This window comes from Lycium barbarum, chromosome 12, assembly GCF_019175385.1.
Source record: "Lycium barbarum isolate Lr01 chromosome 12, ASM1917538v2, whole genome shotgun sequence".
NCBI classification, from domain to species: domain Eukaryota; kingdom Viridiplantae; phylum Streptophyta; class Magnoliopsida; order Solanales; family Solanaceae; genus Lycium; species Lycium barbarum.
The window spans coordinates 74,823,278-74,846,306 of record NC_083348.1 but is presented as its reverse complement, the minus strand read 5'-3'; the positions used below and the strand labels follow the sequence as shown (position 1 = coordinate 74,846,306).

The 23,029-nt window shown below is 36.0% G+C and overlaps 3 protein-coding genes across 9 annotated transcripts; 1 reads left to right on the top strand and 2 right to left on the bottom strand.

The window, feature by feature from the left end:
• The first annotated feature begins 3,942 nt into the window (after positions 1–3,942).
• On the top strand, positions 3,943–7,758 carry LOC132621816 (probable LRR receptor-like serine/threonine-protein kinase At3g47570). Of its 2 annotated transcripts, none has more exons than XM_060336262.1 (3): positions 3,943–4,849; positions 5,166–7,148; positions 7,292–7,758. In XM_060336262.1, the coding sequence occupies exons 1-3, from the start codon at positions 4,153–4,155 to the stop codon at positions 7,630–7,632; spliced, it is 3,021 nt and encodes a 1,006-aa protein (XP_060192245.1). In that variant the 5' UTR covers positions 3,943–4,152; the 3' UTR covers positions 7,633–7,758. The 2 variants fall into 2 exon arrangements, with proteins under 2 accessions (XP_060192245.1, XP_060192244.1); XM_060336261.1 differs by having other exon boundaries at positions 3,948–5,068.
• Positions 7,759–8,226: 468 nt separating this feature from the next.
• LOC132621817 (uncharacterized protein At4g19900) lies at positions 8,227–16,359 on the bottom strand. The gene is made up of 5 exons (XM_060336263.1): positions 14,928–16,359; positions 13,638–13,787; positions 12,336–12,470; positions 11,610–11,804; positions 8,227–8,886 (listed from the first exon to the last, which is right to left on the bottom strand). Exons 1-5 carry the CDS (start codon positions 16,283–16,285, stop codon positions 8,700–8,702), a joined length of 2,025 nt encoding a protein of 674 aa, XP_060192246.1. The 5' UTR covers positions 16,286–16,359; the 3' UTR covers positions 8,227–8,699.
• A 916-nt stretch (positions 16,360–17,275) lies between these two features.
• Positions 17,276–22,477, bottom strand: LOC132625043 (uncharacterized). 6 transcript variants are annotated; one of them, XM_060339810.1, is made up of 5 exons: positions 22,125–22,477; positions 21,276–21,390; positions 20,607–20,914; positions 20,375–20,491; positions 17,276–20,283 (listed from the first exon to the last, which is right to left on the bottom strand). In XM_060339810.1, exons 2-5 carry the CDS (start codon positions 21,286–21,288, stop codon positions 17,623–17,625), a joined length of 3,099 nt encoding a protein of 1,032 aa, XP_060195793.1. In that variant the 5' UTR covers positions 21,289–21,390; positions 22,125–22,477; the 3' UTR covers positions 17,276–17,622. The 6 variants fall into 6 exon arrangements, with proteins under 6 accessions (XP_060195793.1, XP_060195794.1, XP_060195797.1 ...); XM_060339811.1 differs by having other exon boundaries at positions 20,607–20,908; XM_060339814.1 differs by lacking the exon at positions 21,276–21,390 and having other exon boundaries at positions 22,125–22,194; positions 22,427–22,466.
• Between the last annotated feature and the right edge of the window lie 552 nt (positions 22,478–23,029).

The window sequence follows — 23,029 nt, the reverse complement described above, 5'->3', positions numbered from 1 at the left end:
ATATATATATATGTATTCATGATTGTTTTCCTCTCTAAAGGATGATTGAAAATTGAGATATAAAGTTATGGTATTTGAACTTGAATTACCCCATAAGGGATGTTTAAACTTGATAATTGAAAAGCTTGACTATCTCATATGAATGCTCTAAATGAATTGTGTTGAATTTGAAACTTATTTAAAGAAGTGAACCCGGTTTTCTAAACTGAAATGATTCGATGTACCCCTATAATAGGATGATGCACATAATCCTTAATGAATAATGGGACTATCATGATATGACTTGTGATTCGGCTTCCATGCCGTGATTTAAAGAATGCGTAGAGGGGTATATTTGGGTGGGGTCAACTTATTTTTTAGGTGGGGGCGGGTTATAATATGGGGCATGAGTATTTTTAATTAAATAGATAATTTTGGTTGAATTGGGATTTTCATTCAACTGAGGGTATAAGTGAACATTTTGACTAACAGAGGGGTATATTTGATCACTTTGATCAACGGAGCGCAAAGTTAGCCAATCAACTATATTAGAGAAATTATACTTGACTATTTTCCCTTAAATAAATGAATAAAGATAAACCTACACAGATGACTTCACGGAAAAAAGGGAAATCTGTATGATTATCATTGTTGCAGAAGCTGCGGAGAAGAATGATTTTATAAGAAATTAAAAGATTAAAGTGAAGTGATTTGAGGGTAGATTATTTCATTGTGCACTTTATAGATTGATAAAGAATATGAAAAGTTTAAACTGTTGGAAGCCAAAAGGGAAGAAAATAAATACGTGACATAAAACATTGAACCTGTAAATTAAAGTTCACAGAATCTGTACATGTCAATAGGTATATGAAAGTTCTTTCCAATTAAGTTTAGTTAGAATTAATCATTTAATAGGAAATTAATGTTTTTTGTAAAAAGATAAAATGGTCAATCAACTTTAAAGGACATTTTAGTAATTCAAATTTTGATTTAGACTCTTCCCACTTTTAGTATAGTATTGTATGATATGATATGATATGATATGATAGGCTACTAATTATCATAAAATTGTCATGCGCTCCTTTCAACAATCATTTAGGAAATAATTAATATACTTCTAACATACTTAATAACCCAATTTCATGACCTGAATCTACAAATAAAAAATTTAGATGTCCTCAAATATATATAGGCATATGAAAGAGCATATTTCCTGCTCGTGTATTTAAATTTCATGGACAATCCAATGTAATATTTTTTACAGTGAAAACAAACTAAACAAAGATCTTACAATCATTCAAGAGCAACAAGGCTTATATGTGATAGGAGTAGAAATTCCATGTTCTTAAATGCAGTACTCCAAAATATCATCATCTTGTCATGATTGTGGGATTCTCCCGCTAGAAAATCGGTACACTGGTTTGCCTCCCGCCAAACATGTCTAAGCATCGCTTTGTTGGCCTTCATCAAATGTCTCCAATCTTCAATAATAGGTCTAAGCTGATGATAGTATACATCCTCCTCAATGATAAGTTTGACAATCATTCAGCAATCTGATTCCATTTCTATTGCTTTATAATCCATTTGGATTGCGTCATTTAATCCTTGTTTGATGCTCCACAATTCGATAGTCAGGCTTGAAGTAGCTTTACCTCTTTCGTTCAAACTCATGCACTTTAGGATCGACAATTACCCTAAATTCTTTGTAGATTCATGAAGAATATTCTCACTTTGAAAAACGGGCAAATAATGAGGAAAAAAATGAAAGACTTGACAATATGCACTATTAAATCAAAAAATGCTTCTGCTACTTACCTACTATCACCAACAAAGTCTATAAAGTAGCACACCATCTTCAGTGAATCCAAAAAACCTGTAATATCGAAGTATTTTCCTTTGAATTCATAAAATTTAAATTATGAATTTGCCTTAATGTAATTTAAATTTGTGATCATGATTCTTATTGAAAGATAATTTGATAACAAATTATTACCAACTTTCACTTCCCAAATTTAAGAACATATCAATGATTAAAATAAAAGTGTTGCCAGTTAAGAACATATCTACCAAGATCTCAAGTTGAAAAGGAAAAAGTGATTCGTACATTCAAAGTACCAAAAAAGAAAGGAAAAAAAAGGGAAACAAAACCATGTACCTATAAGAAACGTTTGTTTTTGTGAAGCTCCAAAAGAATTCACAGAGATGCAATATTGCATAAAAGATTAAAAACTTTCCCCAAATATATTATCTCCATCGGCAATTCAAGTTCAACTTTCAGTAATAATAAAGCATTAAGAATTAGATTACTGATAAAACTGTAAAACAATGAAGAGAAGTGGTAATCAGTTTGAAATTCGTATTAATCAACATAAAAAATAGTGTTCTTCTTCGCTCATATTATTAACTTATGTTTGTAATTTAATGGTAGAGCAAGGCACATATATCAAAAAGCACCTTAACACAAGACTAAGCACATATTGCTCTCACAAATGAAAATTGCAGTGACAACATCACCATGCTAAAAGCAAAATAACTTTCTAACATTTGGCTGAGGTTATTTAATATTTAAAGCCATTCAAAAGATTAAAATACGCTAAGAAATACGATAGCGATCTAGATAATCAATAAGAATTACAATACTGAAAGAATTTAAAAGATATTTATCTTCAATATAGTCATAAAAATGTAAGCCAAACACCGGATTAGAAATTACTTCAAGAAACTCTTTGTTCCAACGTTACACTTTTTATCAAGTCATTCCCTACAAGACCGCGACCATTACTTAGATTCTGCAAATTAAAAAAATCAAAGGAGAAGGAGAGAAAAAACATAGGGTTACTGAGAATAAAGAAAACATATTGAATGGAAGAGAGAAAAATGTAAGGGATGAGTTTATTTTGGATAAAGCTAAGAAGTTACGTTGTAACCGCTTTGAACTTAAAGAATAATTAAAATTTATTTTTAAGTTAAAAATTTTAGTTTAAAAGATTTGCAATTTTATTTGTCTCTCCTATTCTATATAGATAGATCGAAGATAGATTTGGAAAATGAGACTTGCTTCATCATGTAATCAACATATAAATGCAACACCACGCTACTGACCAGAATGAATAGGATTTTCAGGCTGACGTTTCCGGCAAAAGAGACATTTTGCATATTATGTAGTTTTTGTTTCACGGCACAATAATATTAAATTTTGATTAGTATTACTAGATTTTAAAAAAATATATAGAAAAAGTGGGGGTGGTTGAGATTTTGCGGGTTAAGGCTCAACCCACGACGGCCTGCCCAGCCTCACTTGCCATCCCTACTTGGAACCTCTCATTAGTAACAATAGGGTCGCCAATGCCATGTTCCAGTTTTGCAGTCCACACCTGCCTTCAATAGTGCCCTGGTGCTTTCAAATAGCGTGTCCAGAATTTCGACATTTTCTTCCTTTGTCTTCATGTCTTCATAATATTCAACTTATAATTAAATGCAACGTCGCCACAACTGACCAGAAAAAATAGGACGCAGGTTGACATTTTTGGCACATCTTATAAAGGCTAAAGAGACTTGTTGCCTGTAGGGTCGCTAATGTCATTTTCCAGTTTTGCTGTCTTGGCTTACAGATATGGCTCTAATGATTCTGGATGTATAAATGATGATAAAGAGTGTTGTTGACTAAAAATTTTCCTAACAGCCTTGGGGCTTAGCTTGTACATACTCTGTACAATACTTACAGACCAATCAACGCGTACAGGTCATTGGTTTTGTACTTTAGAGCTATCATCTTTTTCCTCTCTTTTTTCCACAAAAAATAAGGGAAAATTGAGAATAAGTTAGGACTGTAATTAGTCTTCTACACGTTATATTGACTCCTGGGTTATTGCATACTAAAACATAAAGGGTCATAAAATCTATGCTGCAGTTTCCCAATTCACAAGAGAAATAAAGAGAGACACACATTTGGTCAGGACCACTCAAAACATGTCATGTCTGTGACTAGCTTTCACACTTACAACTTGTAGTACTGAAATTTGACCTCTTAACCATAAAATAAAAGTCCAAAGACTCACGATAGTATATAGATATCCAATGAACTTGATATCATCAAATAGACCATCTAAGATCATTGCTTTGCCTCAACCATTCTTGTTTTAGGAAAAAAGAGAAGCCTGCCCTATTATAGTTATGGGTACACGTTACAATCTTCTCTTTGCTTTTGTAGCTTTGATTCTACTTCATGATCATATTTCACGGGCTATTGTTCCCAATATTAGCACTGATGAAGCAGTTCTTCTTGCCTTCAAATCTCACATTTCTATATCTAATCCTAACAACATCTTAGCAAACAACTGGTCTTACTCCAGCCCAGTTTGTAGCTGGATTGGAATCACTTGCAGCCCCCACCACCATAGAGTCACTGCTTTAGACATTTCTAGCATGCAACTTCATGGTACCATACCTCCACACCTTGGAAACCTCTCATCTCTTGTTTCCCTCGACATCAGTGACAACACTTTCCGTGGAGATTTGCCAGAAGAGTTGGCTCATTTGCAAAGGTTGAAACTGATCAATGTCACAAGCAATAACTTCACTGGTGCCATTCCATCATTTTTAAGTTTGTTACCTAACCTTCGTTACATGTACCTTTCGAGCAACCAATTTTCGGGGGAAATTCCATCTTCCCTTTCCAATCTAACAAAGCTAGAGGAGTTGAGAATGTCTAGAAATTTTCTCAAAGGAGAGATCCCTCAAGAACTTGGTCATCTTCGTTACATGACTTATTTAGTCCTGGAAGAAAACTTGCTAGTTGGATCTATACCGACGTCACTCTTTAATAGTACGTCAATGCAAAACATTGCTCTTACTAACAACAATCTTACTGGTAAGCTTCCAACAACTATATGTGACCATCTTCCAAACTTGGAAGAGCTTTACCTCTCAGACAACAACCTCGATGGCATTATTCCAATAAACTTAGAGAAATGCCGAAAGCTTCAAATCTTGTCATTGTCTGGCAATAAGTTCATTGGAACTGTACCGAGAGAGTTAGGCAACTTAACAACTCTAAGACAATTATCTCTCGGAGGACAATACTTGGAAGGTAGTGCGATATTTCACTACAAGAAATATGAAATTTGCAACCTTTTTTTAGATCTTCCACCAAATTGTTACTCATATATTTTCCCTTGTATTGACAGGAGAGATACCAGCGGAGCTAGGTAACCTTAATAAACTACGGATATTGGGATTAGCTCGAAATAAGTTTACTGGTTCCATTCCTGCAGGCATTTTCAACATATCAGCACTGCAGATCCTATCACTTATACATAACAGGCTTTCAGGTACTTTACCTTCAAATTTAGGTCGTGGAATGCCCAGCATAGAAGAGCTTTATATTGGAGGGAATAATTTGACTGGTTTCATCTCTGCTACTATCTCAAATTCTTCAAAACTCAGAATGGTTGCTCTTTACAACAACAGTTTCACGGGTCCAATTCCTGAATCGTTTGGTAGGTTAGAAAACCTTGAGGTTCTGCACTTGGGGGGGAATAACTTTTGGAGCAATTCGGCATTGAGTTTCCTTACATATTTGACAAATTGTAGGAAACTAAGACTACTATTTTTTTATAGGAATCCGTTAGATGGTGTTTTACCTGCATCTCTTGGGAATTTCTCTGACTCTCTAGAAATGTTTGAAGGACAAAGTTGTAAACTGAAGGGTGTCATTCCTGAAGAAGTTGGTAACCTTACTGGAGTGATAAAGATGATTCTGTTTAACAATAAATTGACTGGACATATCCCAAAAGCTGTCCAAGGCATGCTGAACCTTCAAGAACTTTACCTACAAAGCAACAAGATAGAAGGAACAATACCTAATGTTATCTGCAATTTAAAGCATCTTGGCGCATTAGACTTGTCAGGAAATCGGTTTTCTGGTTCAGTGCCACCATGCATAGGGAATGTTACCAGTTTAAGGCAACTTTACCTAGCTTCCAACAGGCTGAATTCGAGATTACCTGCTAGCTTGGGGAGCCTTCAAGATCTCATAGAATTCAATGTATCATCCAATTTATTAATTGGGAAAATACCTTCTGATATTGGAAATTTAAAGGTTGCAACACTCATTGATCTGTCGAAAAATGATTTTTCTGGTGAGATACCTAGAACTCTAGGGGGTCTAGATAGATTGATTAAACTCTCTCTGGCACATAATAGATTAGTTGGGCTTATTCCAGATCAATTTGGCAAAATGCTGGCATTGGAATTCTTGGATATGTGCAAGAACAATCTTAGTGGTGAAATACCAAAATCATTAGAAGCTCTTGTTTATCTCAAATACCTGAACATCTCATTCAATGAACTCAGTGGAGAAATTCCCACTGGTGGTCCTTTTGCAAACTTCACCAGCCAATCATTCATCTCCAATAATGCACTCTGTGGTGATTTTAAATTTCATGTACCCCCATGCATCATAAATTCTTGCAAGAGGAAAAAGGCAATCCTGGTTTTGTACATCCCTTTGGGAGTAGGCCTGCTGTTTCTTACAGTATCCCTCGCATGTATATTTTTAAGATTGCGGAAGAAAAAGAAGAATGCAGGTCAAGCAGAGTTGTCTCTAGAAAATGGGCATGAAAGAATTTCCTATTATGAACTGAAACAAGCAACAGAGGATTTCAATGAAAGCAACTTGCTTGGTTACGGGGGTTTCAGCATGGTCTACAAGGGGATACTTAAGGATGGTACTCTTTTTGCAGCAAAGGTATTCAATGCACAACTGGAGGGCTCATTCAAAAGTTTTGATACGGAATGTGAAATGTTACGCAACCTACGCCATCGAAATCTTACTAAAGTCATCACCAGTTGCTCCAGCATTGATTTCAAAGCCTTAGTATTGGAATACATGCCGAATGGGACACTTGAAAAATGGCTATACAATCATAACTTTTTCTTAGACATGTTGCAGAGATTAGATATAATGATAGATGTTGCATCAGCAATGGACTATCTCCACAATGGATATTCAAGACCTGTGGTGCACTGTGACTTAAAACCAAGCAATGTCTTACTAGATGAAGACATGGTTGGCCATGTTAGTGATTTTGGCATTGCAAAATTGTTAGGAGCAGGGGAGGATTTTGTTCAAACAAAAACTATTGCGACCATCGGATATATTGCTCCAGGTATTAGAACTTCTTAAAGTTTCTTCATATCCTTATAATACACAAAACAATTCATTGCCCTTTATATAGATTGATACTCTCAGATTTAGCATATTCATCCATAGCTAGGAAGCCTTTCTTATCATTTTCAACCATGATTGCAGAGTATGGACAAGATGGAGTAGTATCCACGAGCTGTGATGTCTATAGTTTTGGCATCCTGATGATGGAGACGTTTACAAGAAGGAGACCAAGTGATGAAATATTTACCGGAGACTTTAGCATACGACGTTGGGTCGGTGATTCTTTTCCAAGTGAAATACATAAGGTGGTCGATACTAATTTGGTACAACTAGGGGATGAACCAACTGATGCAAAGATGCTGTGCCAGTCATCTATTATGAAATTAGCTTTGAGCTGCACTTTAGCAGCACCTGATGCGAGAACTAGCATGGAAGAAACTCTTTCAACACTAAAAAAGATTAGAGTTCAATTTTGTCAGTAGTTGACATTAGGCTTGGTTCCTATGTTCTTCAAACAATATAGTTAAATCTGGTTTTGTATAAATTTGATACTTCTGGTATGTAAAGTTCAATAAAATGATCAAGAATGTAAAATATTAGTAATAGAATATTGCAAAATAAAACAAGAACAGAAAAATGAAAGATCATAAATGCGGAAGGGCGGGTTTGAGCAGAGCAGGGTGAAATTTGAAAAAATGGGTAGGGACGGGTCAAAATCTTAACAGGTCTAAGGCGGCTTGCCCTGCCCCGCCTGCCGCGCCCCATTTACGTCCCTATGGTAGCGATGAAGGATGGTGGAGGAAAAATGAAGAAGGGGAAAAGCCATGGCTTCTGGGTTCTACTTGGCAGTGACTGTTGAAACAAAGGGATCAAGACCATCGGATATTGGTTGCTACTTTACCAATGTCGGATGCGTTAATCTTTCAATTTTGCACCTGTACTTAAGTTCGTTGAATTACGGACTATACGAAGCAGCTGGCCTTTTCAGTTATATAGTTTTGATGATATATCTAAGTCTAAAATGAGATGTAAAAATGGGCTGAGAGAAGAGTAGAAATAATCTGAAGCTGCAGATGTAGAAATAATTTAAAAGGAACATCTCTTAAAGATATCACTGCTGTGTTGCCAATGACTACAAATAGTTCTACAAAACTCTATGATTAAAACTTATTGAATCGTCTGAATCAGACATATATAAATGAGAACTACAAAAAACAAAGGAAACAAATATACAAAAAGATCCCAGCTACAAAAAGTGGGACCTCTTAATCCCTCCCTCGAGGGAATCTACCACAACTAATGGACTAACAATACAAGGTCCAGAAAACCTTCAATCAACTGGAGATTCATGCTACCTACAACAAGAATTTATATATAGACAGGACATCATTACCACAAGCAGCATTTCTTCATGGATGAAGCAGCACCAGAATATTAGATGTGCATCTTCATAACAGGCTCTCTTTTGAATAAAAGCTGTGAGGTATCTAATGGCATGAAAATAAAAATGTTTTACAAGGCCATCTGCTTTAATGGTTTTGAAAGTGTTTCACAATGTGTCAGAGCAACGTAGGCAATTGTAATTAATGATCCGGTATGCAAGGCTCCCAGGCTCAGGAACCATAGCTGAAGTTAAGCCATTCCAAAAGTGAAAAGTGACTGCTTCTTTGAGTATAGTTTTAAATAGCATATCTTGTTCGGCTTTCTCAGTCTCCATTGCTGGTGCAGAGAAGTATCTGCCAAAAGACAGTCGGTACAGATTTTTTAAGTTCTATAAGCCTCCTGTAATATTATCCTCTCAATAAGATATAAATAAAAAGAAAATAAGTAGATGATGTATTTTTAAAGAGCAGATGATGATGTCTGATTATAGAAACCATGACATGTTAGTAGTCTGCTGAAGCTCCCTGAATGAGATATTTAGACATATTTAGACAGACCAAGGTTTTTTCCCTTTAGCCTGCAGTTAGTTTGGGGTTTAAGCATAATATTAAGGCTAAATTACACGAATTAATATTTTACTTCTTCAAATTGACTCAAATAAGGAAAACGTCAATTCAAATCAATGTTGCAACTACATGTTAAGTTGTTAAGATTTTGCACATCAATGAAACAAAAAGTTTTGCTTAGGCTGTAAGTGGGCTAGAGTTCACATTATTTTTTTATTGAGAGCGAAAGTAATCATTACATTAAAACAAACGCAGCACTAGGTTTGTGTAATGAGTCATTAGCAGGATCATTAAGGAGGTGTCTATTTTCATATCTAGGAACCTTACAAAACCTCAGTTGTCCCTAGTATACTGAGAAAAAACTGAGGAATTCTATGAAACTAGCAATATGTTGTACATTCTCTATTTTGAACCAGAAGACTAAGAAGGATATGGTGCTTCAGCTACTGTATGCTCTCTCTTTTGTCTGCAAAACATCTGAGATTTCTTTGTTTCCAAATTGACCAATCATATGCCAGCTGAAATGGTATTCAGGTTTTCTTCCAATCCTTTCCAACTCCTAAAGTTCAGAATATTCACACTAAAATCCATCTTTTTCTCCTCCCCTTTCAGTACAAGACTCAGAAAACTTTTATGAATTTACCATTAGGCTTAGTTAAAGCAATAAATATTAACCAAATCAACATTAAAAAAGAACATTTTCATATTATCTTCTTTAAGTATCAGATCAAACTACTTTTTTTATGACCAAGAAATCCTTGAGGGCCAATGGCGCACAGTTCAAAACTCAGTGGATAATAGGCCCGCCTCTCTACCCTTATCCACTTAAATATCAGGTGTTTGTCTGTATCAGGTTTTGAACTCATGACATGCGCTAACCCACACATCACGTATTGTGCTTTTACCACTAGACCAAAGCACTGGGGGCAGAACTAGTTCAGGCTACTTTTTGCACCGAAAAACATGCTTGTATTATGCCAGTAATTAAATTAAACATAAACATTTATGTTCATACTGCAGTAGAGACCATGTAAAAGATGCCCTTTAGTGACGCCCAAAATAAAGGACCCCTTTAAAGAGCTCCAAGTTCCCAGATAAATTGGACAGAAATTAGCTGACCATTCAGTTTTTATCTTTAAAGGAATTTTTTTTAATGGCTAGCAATAAGGGTGTGTTAAGAATATTTACAAGGAAAGCATCATTATAAGTTGTGTAATGAGCTAAAAAAATTGCCAATGGTTCTTAAATCCATTGCATCAGGCATCAGGCATCAGCCATGTTATTACACCAGAAAAGCAATGAAGAGATACATCTGTACTTGATAGTTACTACAGATTCTTTTTTGCTTTCAAAAAAATCTAGCGTTTTTCTCTCCAGATTCACCAGATAGCTAGGGGTATGGAATTCCAAACTTTTACCTTGTCTTTTCCGACACCTTTTATACTAATAAGAGCTCCCCGGTTGACTAAAGCATTGTCAAGTTGAATTAGCTGACCATTCTAATACCGGCAATTCTAGTTGGAAAAACTGAAAATTCATTTTCATTGAAACTCCAGCTTAGTGTCCTAACAGGGCCTTACAGATTGGAGAATACAATGCCTTGAACAGATAGAATTATACTACTTATTTCATATTCTTAAAGGTTCGGCTAAAACGAGGAAGCTCTAACTATACTAGGTTTTCAAAGTTTTAGAACAAGTTACTTGTGCTGGGACAAAATTCGCAATATTTAATTTCTGTTGAACCATACAACTGTAGTTTTAAACAGAGATTGTGATTCTCGAGCCACATCCTGAACAAAAACCGCCAATACACCTTTTTGTTTTCGGATGAGGTGATGAATATTATTGGTAATCAGTACTTTACGATCTTAAACACAAAATTGGTCAAATTAGTCATGAGTTACATTCTTTTGCAGCAAAAGTTAAGGATAGGGGTTTCCCCATTGTCCTACATCATACTCATTTCTTTTCAACACTCAACAGAGTTGGTCCTGAACCAATCTGAACAAAGGGCTAAGCAGATTCTATAATAGGTTTCCCTTTTTTGGGTATAAGAAATGTAATTAAAAACTGGCTTAAAGCTACATAATGTTTTAGTGTCTGATATTCATTCCTTTTATTTTTATAAAGAGCCTGATATTCATTCTTTTTACCACAATAACATTAATTGATAAGCCTTTTTTTTCATTCACCTTGGATGAACTGAATGTGCACTCTAAGCAATCTATCAACATACTAATAACATGATAATGAAAGAAGTTATAATAGATAATAACACCATGATGACTGTAACTCTGTCAGTAATGAACTAATAATGACAATAACTCCAGTTGTGACACTACCTATTATCACGGCAAGAAAAGGTAGTGCGGGAAGGCAACAATATTAGTATGAATAAAAATCAAAAAGTTCAAGTAGCAATGATAAATCTTTCACTAAAAATTTAAGCACTAGCATAATTGTTTTATACTTTTGACCTCAAGACTAAAAGGTAGTTAAGTCTGGTACCTGGTAATATTGCTATGGCTGATAGGAAAGAAAATATTCGAGGGTTGAAAATTGATCTCCATCTTTCTACCGGAGATATTATCATTGACAGAAAAGTTACTAGCAACTCTTGTCAAAAGATCAGCTCCATTCCATCTCAATTGTTTGTCGTCATAAGATGCATGAAACTCCTTCAAACACTCCATTATAAAAGGACTGAAAAAAAAAAATACAAGAAAGTGAATATTGGCCATATGGTAGACAGAAGAGGATTACTTTACATTTATATACTTTTGCAAGGAAATACTTGTGCTCCTATCCTTTTCCCACAATAAATTTTAGCAAACATTTCTGTCAGATTTACAGGTAGTAGAATTCGATGTTATTGTTTTAAAATTGAATCCTCCAGTAGCATGTTCAGGCTGCTAAGGACAACCCGAACATTTTTTTAATAACAATGGTATCTTGATCAGCTTGTGTGCACCTCGACCAATCCACTGGATACCATGAAATCTCCCACCAGCAAGGAAAACCTGAATATTCTGTTCATCTACAGGAAGAAAGCTTTTTTCATGGGGAGGGGGTTGAGGGTAGTTGCATCAATCTTCCTCAGTGGGCCTCAATTTTAGACATGGACATACTCACAGAGTACCAGAGAAAAGATGGATATTGCAAGGTCCAAGTACGCCAGAACTAGAACAGAGCACTTAAGAACTATATAAGAGGCCAAGATTGAGTTGCGAATACCTGTGCTTTCTAAAAGCCATTGCAGCACCATTCAAAGTTTTTCCACGTAGATCATCCTCAAAAGCAATAGTATTATTAAGTGAAGACAATGAATTCAACACAATGATGTCTGAGTCGAGATAAATTCCACCATACCTGTAATAGAAAAGGCAAAAGAGAACATGAAAGTTTATTTATAACACTGGAACTAAGAATTTCACCAAAAGTTAAGTTGTCATATTACTGAAGTTAAAGCAATACTGCAGCAAATGGAATGGGCAAAGAGTTCATTACAAACATGAGACCACAGCTGTCATATGCCCCTTTAGTCAATCCTTCAATCTTTTTCTATAAGGTAAATAAATTCATTAATGTGATTCAGTAAAAAGCTTGTGACTTACATGTTTCAGAATAAATAGGTACCAACACACAAATTGCTAGATATACGGCCATCTGCAATATATTCAAAAACGATCATGATGCTAATTTCAAAGGTTCTTCGCTTTTGCCAAGGGATGTTGGTTCAACTCTCACCACAATCTACTTTCTCTATGGATAACTCGTGTAATTCAGCTATTGGCATAAATTGCTAAAACAAAACCCTCACTACGAGCAGCAAAATTCTGGGCAATCTGTGATCTCATAAGTGATCTTAAAAAGAACCTTGCCATGCGCCACAGACACTACAGTAGGTTATCCATTAACATATACTAACAGACAAAAAAATTGTACATCTCAGAAAAAAACTAGATCCTTCATCAGTAGTCCTCTTAGGTTCTCACCATCATTTTTTATAAGGTATCTTCTCACCATCATCAACTCCATTTCTTAACTTCATGAACAACCTTTCTTGTGGCTTACTATCAGCTATATGAAAAAGAAAAGGAAAAAATAAAGTACGAGAAATTACAATCACAATGAAATAAACTTCAAAAATTGAAGATAATCTATTGCAACTCTTCCTTTTTTGACTAATTCCCAATCACATTCGTGAATGATGCTGGTTGTGGTAGTGAAGGACTTTCTTTCTGCTGTCAACAGCTTAATCTCGAAAAGATTATTGGGATCCTTTTCTATTATAAAAATAATTATTTATTGAAATAAATAGTCGGGATCTTAAGTACTGGCTCTTTATCTACTTTGCCTTACCTCGACCAAATGCTATACACAGGAAACACCAGATTTTTTAACTCCGTTATGCCAATCAAGGTGGATGGTAATCTATTAGAATAGAAACTACAATGCATCATCAACATCTCGGTTAATTTCACAGTACATACAATTTAAATACAAGGAAAAGTATATATTTTCCATATAGCTTACTTGTATAGAGCAGCCAGCCTGACGAGTTCACTGTAATGTAAAGGATAATGTTTTGTCTGCTTCCATTCATACCAGACAGAAGCAAACACATGTATTGGTGTGTCTAGTAGGAGTTCATCAAGATTGGGCATCACAACAGCCACTTTGAAGCTGCGGAAAATAATCTATCATCAAAACCATCCCCAATAAACTTGCAAATGGAAGAATACAACACCATAGACATGCACACAAGCATGTATACAAAAAGAAGAACTTGAGAGTATCTTCTTTCAATAAGAACTTAAAGACTTCTTGGAAGCACTATAAGTACGCTCTTCGTGAGGCAAATACAGATCAGTGTTTTAAAAGGCAGTTCTGGGACTCGCCTCGGGGCTCGTCCTGGGGCGGGGCACTAGCAAAATGCCCCAGGGCTCACGTGCGGGGCTTAATTCCTGTGAGGCTTACGCCCTAAGCGCCCGATTGTACGCCCTAAACACGCCTAACGCCCAACGCTCGGGGCTCGCCTAACAGTTCTTACACAATTATATGTTAAATTCCTTAATTAAAACCGTTGACCCTCATAATTCTTTAACAAATGATTGATAATTAATAATTTTTCATTTACCGAAATAAGAAGATTGGGTATAACTCAAATAACAAGTCGTAGTATTGCATATTTACTATATGATAACATCGTGAGGGTGAATATCACTTAATATTTCTTTTAAGAATACATAACCGAATTGTGAATTTTCACTTGTCATTAGTCTTTTGTCCTATGTATCAAATTATCATATTTTGTTATTTCTCTATTTGAAAGTAATTTTATTTTTATTCATGAAGGAGTTACGTTTCAATTATAATACTGATAAAGTTGTTTATAGGGAGATACAATGAATAGAATGATAGTAATATTGTTTTAACAAATTGTGATTTTTCATTGTTTGAAAGTTAAAATGTTAGTTGATTTGCATTTCATAATAGCTTTTATTTCATTGTATTGTTTATACTTGTAAGGTTATATATATATATATATACACTTTTATTTTATTTTTTATGTAATTTTACCTATTTAAAAATATTTATTATAATTATATTATTTTATGAAATACAAAAAATTAAATACCCATGGGGCTTACGCCACGTGCCTCGGGGCTTACGCCTCACCGAGGCATATGTAAAACGCCCCGCCTTACGCCCCTGCCTTTTTAAACACTGATACAGATAACTTTAGATGAAGATATAAGTCAAACAAACAACAAGATAACAAATAGTATAAAGAACTGAAGGCAGAAAGAATCAGGACTTTACCCATCCTTGACAAAATCACTAAAGAAGTTAAGTTCAATTGTCTCAGAGAAAACCACCACACAAGCATCCCGGTGATGATTGAGCACACTCTCAAGTCCCCTCTGATACCGAGTTGTAAACATCCATGCTGGAGAATTCCAGACCATGAAAACTCTCATAGTACATTTTGCTTTCCTGAAAAATGAATCCATAAAATTAGCAAAAGACAACCTCGGTTGCAGCCCCGGAAAGTAACCCCATCTCTTTCCATCAGCAAAGACTTTCTCAGAAACTTCACCTCTTGCATTGTCATCCACAACTTTCACATCACCATTCCTTATCCCTTCCTTACTCCTAGTTGCTGAATCTTCATCACTATCATGAACAAGTCTTTTTCCAATTCTAACATTATCGTTTAACGTTCTACGCTTCGCTCTCTTCGCTCTACTATTCACATCCTCATCATTAGCTTTCAACACCTTCGACTCGAAAGCATCACTTTTCGCCAGCCCCACCATCTTCTCCAAATCCAAAGCATCATTAACCAGCTCAGATTCAGACACGGAAAGCGTCTTTTTCACCAAAAACGGAACTTTCTTAAACTCATTCATCAACCCTTTCAACACAATCTTATCCCCTCTAGTCAACCCGGTAACCCCAGCACCGTCAGGATCCTGCAACATGGCATTATTATTCGGATTCAAGGCTTCCAAATTCGACTTAAACATCCTATCACGTCTCAAAAAATCGCTCTTCTTCTCGAACCAGTCACCCCAACCTTCCCTCAAAGTTGATCCTTTTAACAACAAAGCATCTTCAACACTCTTAATTTCACTCAACTTCATCCTCATTCCCACATCCACAGGAAAATCATCGGATCCAAACGCGGCTTTCGACTCATCGCTCTTAAACCCTAACCCTAACTTCATCCTGGACTCAAAATTAACGTAATCCTCCCATTCCTCAATAGATCTCTTATTAAAGGCTCTCCTAACAACACCATTCCTCTGATCATAAAAATACGTAGAAGAAACCCTAGGATACTGATTAATGACCTCTTCATCATCCTCTTCGTTTTCATTAGAGAGTAAAAACTCATTATCGTCGTCGTTGGTGTTGTTGTCTGCGACGTCGATGCGATCGTCGTTGGAGCGGTAATCGGTATCGGCTAAGTCGTAAACGAGAGGGTTGTTGAGTGAAACGGTGTCGTATTGGAGGGGGTGATGGGATTGAGGGTGGGTGGGTTGGAGAAGGAAGAAGTTGAGGCGGGTGTAGAGGAGTGAAATGGAGAGGAGGAGAAGGAGGAGGATGAAGGCGGCTAAGGCGCAAATGTGAGGGGCGTAAAGCGGACGACGCCGCGTACGCAGGTTGCGAAGCATGGCAGGCAGTGGAGTGCGACTGAGATTTCTGTTATCAAAGGTTGTAACCGTAATGTAAAATGAACAACGGAATTGTGTTGCTAAATTGGGTCGGGTTTTTTTTGTTAACGGGTTGGGTTTTATCCTACTATAATATTCCCTCCATTTTTTATTTTTCCCTTATCAATTTTGCGTTTTACTCCCTCCGGATCAAAAAAAGAATCCACTTAACTTTTTTTTTTTTATCAAAAAAAGAAAAAAGAGTACTTAGCAAATCAAGAAAGAATTAACTTTATTTTTTCATATTTGTCCTAAGTGTTATATGATCAAATCTCAATGTTTATTTAATTAAGAATAATTTAGTCAAATTACCTATTTTTATCTAGGAGTTAGTATTTTCTTAAGAGGTGTGCAAATGATTAAGTGGACTCTTTTTTTCATCCGAGGGAGTACACTCTTTGTAAATATTAATTAAAATATTTATTTTACTATTCTTACATATATATATATATATATATATATATATATATATATATATATATATATATATATATAATCCTCAATTTAACTACTAATACGCCAATAAACTTGAAAAATAATTATTTAAGTAAATAACTAATTCTCTCTTTGATTTGCAAGAATACACGATGTGAACTTGTGGCCTACCATCAAAGTATGTGGTGCAACATGAGTTGCTTCTCCTTTAACCAGATGTCTCGAGTTCGAGTTTTAGGTATATAAAAATTCTTATATAACACATCCATGATTTCGTCAATTGGGCATTGTGGAAGAAGTGTTACGGGTAGGAGAAAGGCGGGAAACGTCTCAAGATCGAACGATCCCATTTCAGAGACATTCCCTGTCAACTAGGTCAAGCAAAAAATTGAACTAAATATCGGGAGTAAAGCATTTCATAACAAAGACAACTTCATACTCATAGCTCAAAGTCCAAACCTCTGGTTAAAGATAAACAAGCACATACCACGTGACTCTAAATATAGCCGAAAACTATTTTGGACGAAAATGACTTTAATAGGATAAAGAACGAGATCAACTAAAATAAGAGTAAGTTGTTGCAAATATCAAATTTACACAAAGGGTGAATTTGTTCATTTGCATAACAAAATACAACTTTCACGCAGAACTCGAGGTGCAAATCTACATAAGATCTGAAAACAGTCATACCCTCGAGGAGAACCTACATGATTTTTGTATGCTATAACGTTGCTGCCTTGTTCAGTTTCGTCATCATCATGTACCAAGCTTCAGTCTATGCTAACCGCCCCTTGAGCTAGCAAGTTGGAGAACTTGATGACTAATGAAGTAGTCCTTTTGTCGTTCACCAATATTTTTAAATATTAGAGGGCGGACTGAATTTCGCTCGAATCTGAATTGCCTGTTTTAACCTTGTCAAGTGTCTGACAAGGAAGTTGGTCTTTCAAATCACTCGTGGAGTTGTTTTCATCAAATGCTGGACGCACAAGCTTTCTACGCTTGATTGGCTTATCAGCTGAATCCTTAGCTATTGCAGTTTCAGAACTGTTTTCTTGTGCATTCTGAAGGACTGTGTGTTCATTATCATTTGTCTTTTCTTCTTTGTTGAGTTTGGCATTAGTCTTTTCTGAAGCTCGACTTGTCTTCCTCCTGCGCTTGAAGTCCACCACTCTGGTCTCTGCGAGAACATGGTTCATACTTCCTTCAAGGACTTCATCGGCGCTTTCTCTGAGAACTCTCATAATTGAATCATCAGGCTGCTCTAAATCATTCTTGATAACTGCAACATGTTTCCCGGACCTGTTAGTTTCCCCATGTTCGACTTTTCGAATATATGGTTTCCAATTCAATGGCTTTTTTGGTACAATTTTCTGATCCTTGTATAACACGTCCATGATTTCGTCAATTGTAGTATCCATATAATGCTCATTAAAGCTCATACTATGATCAGCTTCTTGTTCTCTCAGCTTACGTACTTTAGGAGCTAAAGATAAGCGACTAAACACACTTCTTCTGGAATTTCTGGAATCAGAATGGACAACATCAGTTAATATGTTGTTCTGGCATTCATCATTAACGATGTCTGCCCCAGGGATGTTGGTGTGATCAAGATTTGTCAAAACGTTGCCTTGATGAAGTAACCGACTCGTATTAGGAGAACGAGAACTTCTTCCAACATGAGTTGCATCACTCGCTTGCCATATAAAATGGTCATCACCTAGTTCCTCATCTGCACATTGATAATTACCAGAGAAAGAATTTCTAGCAATAGAACCGAGGGCAGCTTGAGATTTAAATCTCCAACTATCACCCTTGTTAATATCAGCCCTAGCAAAATGTGGAGCAATAGAACCCCTTGGAATGAAATCCGTTCTATAACCAAAAGAACCAGACCTATTTGATTCCATTGCCTCAGAAATTCCAACATTTAAAGGGGGAGCGTCGAACCCATCATGTGATCGAAGCAGAACCATCTTTCCATCTTCAGAAGCTGATTCCAGGCCCCTCTTTGTAAATTCTGGATAGGAATATGGAGAAAATATACCTTTAGACAATGCAAAACTATTCTCTCTATAAACATTGGAAGAAGATTGCTTTTGTACAAAGTTTGAGCCCTGTTCAACTTCATAAGTCTCGGTATGTCCATAACAAGAACTGAGGCGCTCATGTTTATATGGCATGACTTTTGTAGTTGTTGCATCATGGAATTTAGAGCAAGAGTAATCAAGATTTTGGGCTTCTGTTGACTGAGGAAATTCTGTTTCAGCAATAAACTTGGTATAGTACCCTGAGGTTCCATTCTTCATTGGAGAGTAAGCAGTGCAATCAGCCACGGTGAGAGGCCTCTGAAAGTTTTCTGCACCAGGGACAAACCCATCGAAATCATTCATTGGATAACTACCAACTTCAGCCACCCGTCTACTTACATCTCCGGCATACGCGGAGTTCCCATTTGAAGCAGCTGGGATACAAAAGTTATCTACACATTTTTCATTTGCTCCTTTACGCCTAGAAAGGAAGCATACACTATCATCATCAATGGCCGCTAGATGATCAAATTCTCTTCCGATACCTGTAAGAACCTTAGATTCATTTCCACTTATCTCTGTTGTGAATAATCTACCATCTTTACGAATTCCGTTCTGATTATGTGGTGAGTTATCAAAGCGTTCAGACACGATTGTAGAATTAATATCCAGGTCCAAATTGCTCTTTTTTCCTACTCTATCGTCAAAGGAACTCTGCCAATCATCAGTTACTGTTCCAATATTCCAAAAGGGGTCACTTTTATTCTTCCTAGAAAGGGAAGGCTCACGAGAATTATACATGCTATGTGCTTTATCCACAGTAGTTTTCCTTGAAAACCCTGCATAATGAGTACCAAGTCTAGTTATATCACTGTCTGAAGCCTTTCCACTGTGCTCATTTGATCTGCCCAGACAATAATTACTGTCCATGTTATTTTCCTTTACTATCTGATCTCTTACCACAAAATTTGAATCATGAACTGTTCTTCTGAGGTCAGAATCTCCCATGTAGTTGGAGATGGCAGGAGAATAATTCATGTGGATTTTGTGCCCACTCTTTACCCTGCCATTCAAAGAGGACCAATCATCTCTAGAAGATTTTAATTCTTCATTGAGGGAGTGAACAAGAAGCTTATCTTCCACAGCATTATCCCTCAATAACCTTCCATCATAACCTATTCTTCTCTTCTTATCATTATAGTAGAGATGTTCAGCAGAATCAACTCTATCTTCATCCTTCACTCTATGCTCAATTGGGCACATGTCATCGTTGACTCCTTTTACCCCACAGAATGACCTTGGATGTCCTCTCGACAGGGCCTTCCCTAAATCAACATTAGAATGTTTGATATCAAAACCACCACTTGCAGCAGAAGAATTGTTATTGACCATTATATGGTCTTCGTCAACACCGTTGCTCACTACAGCTGTGAGACTTCTCGGGGGTAACTTATTCTTTAACTTTCTTGAACTAAACAACCTGAGAAGCCTATGAACCTGCACATTGAGAAGGAACAGTTAGTAACAGAAATATTCAGCTAGAATATATTATCATTAAAAGCCCAAATATAAAGAATAATCAACAGACCTGCTCATCAGATAGACCAAAGTGGAACTTCCTTGCTGAAAAGTAGTTGTCCCTAATGGCATCGCGGAACTCATTTTCAGATAGTGGACTACAGTACCAGATCGGCACAAATTGGACCTAGGGAAGCGAACATAAAAGCAAAAAGAAGAGGACACCAAAAATATCCTTGTATTATTTAACCTAATAATAGTTCTTGTTGAATGATAAGAAACCATCATTTGTCATATGATACCTGCGCAGCAAACTGCTTCCCTGAAGACCTAAATGCATGGGGTACAATGTTCATTCCACCGTCTGAGATAGCCCGATACACTCCAAAAAGTTGTCTCATTTCATATTCAAATAGGAACAGGACCATTCCTTTTTTGACCTCCTTAACAAAATTAGCCATGGACGATGGAAGGCCAAAGACCTTATGTTTAAAGCAGTCTCTCTTTGTTGCAATGTTTGACATAAAAATTGCACCAAACTCAGGAGCCGGAACACTAATAAAACCATTCTCTTCGTTGCCATACTCCATTGACAAACTATATCCTGTCACTTCAATTAAAGACACATAATAGTAAAAACAACAAACTAGAAAATGTATTTTTAAGAGGCAGAGGGAAAGGAAGCTACCAAATCATATTTTCAAGAGACACAAAAGGCTCAACCCTGCATTAGGAGCATGAAATGATTCTCCCATGAAAAGAAGGGAAGAAAAACTGTATTGCAAACGTCGGCAGTGTAATATCAAAAAGCTCAGTGACTACAAATCTAACCCAGTGCTCAATTCAAAACTACCTTAACTTCTTTGGGAATTAGGACATAATGTTTCCTTCCCGTGCTTCTATATTGGACAACTTTGTACTAACTAGAAATTTGTAGGAATAAAGCCAATTTGTTAATTGTTGAATATTACCTCCAAGTCTCATGCTCCTAATTTAAGCCCAGACTTAGTACAGCAACAACGTACCCAGCGTAATCCCACAAGTGCGATCTGGGGAGGATGGTGTGTATGCAGACCTTACCCCTACCTTATGGAGGTAGAAAGACTGTTATGAAAAGACCCTCGGCTCAAGTAAAGCATTTTCAAAGCAGGCTTGAAAAAGGAAATATAGTACTCCATGAAGAAGTAAATATTATAAAAAAGAACAGTGACAACAGCAAATAATAAGATAACCGAAACAACAGATAATAATAAATCAAAGAATAGGATAAAATGAGAAGGAAAAACTAGAAAACGCTCAATTTCCTACTAGCCTTCTGCCCTAATCCTCGACCTCCTTATCCTCCTATCTAGGGCCATGTCCTCGGTAAGAAGGACTAGATAACTGCATTGAGGTCTATCCGACCTTAACTGGTATTACAGCCGGTTCGAATTAGTCAAACTAGAACTCTGCTCTTCGTTCATGTTTCATTCAGTTTGGGTTATATTAACTGAGATAAAAACTAGAATTTTAGGATTCCACCCAAAAGAAAAAGCACAACGAATTAAAATAAAGTTCAGGGAGAAACCCCTAAATTTTCGTGGTGTATTGCGATGCCTCAAGAGTTGGTCTCGCGCATTTTAATGCAGGATGGTAAGGTAGTAGCTTATGCATCCAAAAAGCTCAAGACCCAAATTTGCAATTCAAATTTAACAGCAAATAAAATCGCCAAGTATTTTCAATAAAGTTCAACATATATTCACTACAAATCAATAGACTCAGATACTCCATCACATTTAAAAAAGTAGCCAAAAAATAATAAGAATGCTTAAAATCTAAACCTGTATATTGGTGGTCTGTTTTTCCAACTGTTTGCCGCCAAATTGATGAGTGCAACAGATACCGTCGATTCTAACACAGTAATATTATCACTAAAAACTCAACAAAATCATCAGATACCGAAAAAGAAAAATACTCATTAAAATAAATTAAGATTTCCCAAACCCCTTACCAGTAAAACCCCAAAATCAGCAATCGGAAATCGATTAATCATTTTTTTTTATTAGTGGAAATCGATTAATTAACATTAGATAAATACATGGCCGTACTGAAATATCTAAGTAAGAGAAAATAAGAGATTTACCAATGCAGGAAAAAGCCGCTAATTTGGGGTTTATGTGTTGGAGTACACAACAGGGGAAATATATAAGCTTCTATTTAAAAGTGCTTAGTTTGGAAAAGTACTAAGCTTTTAATTTAAAAGAAAATAAATGTTTGCTATTTTCCAAGAGCTAAAAGAATAAGAATACAAGTTTTTGGTAATGACAAAAGTTATTTTTCAAGAACAAAGAAAATACTTATTTGAAAATTACTTTTGAAAAAAATACACTTTAAAAGTATTTTTTAAAAGTTTGATCAAATAATAATTAATTAATTGCTCTTAAAAAAATATGTTTAAATTGATTAGTCAAATACTTATTTTTAGAAAATACTTTTCAAAGCAGCTAATTTTATAAACTTGGTCAAGCATGACGAAGAGAGCTAGCTAATTTTATAAACTCGGTCAAACATGATGAAGAGAGCTAGCTAATTTTATAAACTCGGTCAAACATGACAGAGAGTTAAAAAAAAATCAAAATTTATAGGACTTCTTAAAATACAGTCAAACCTCTCTATGATAGCATCAGTGGGTACGAAATTTTTGGCCGTTATAGAAAATGGCTATTATACACCTATAACAGCAATA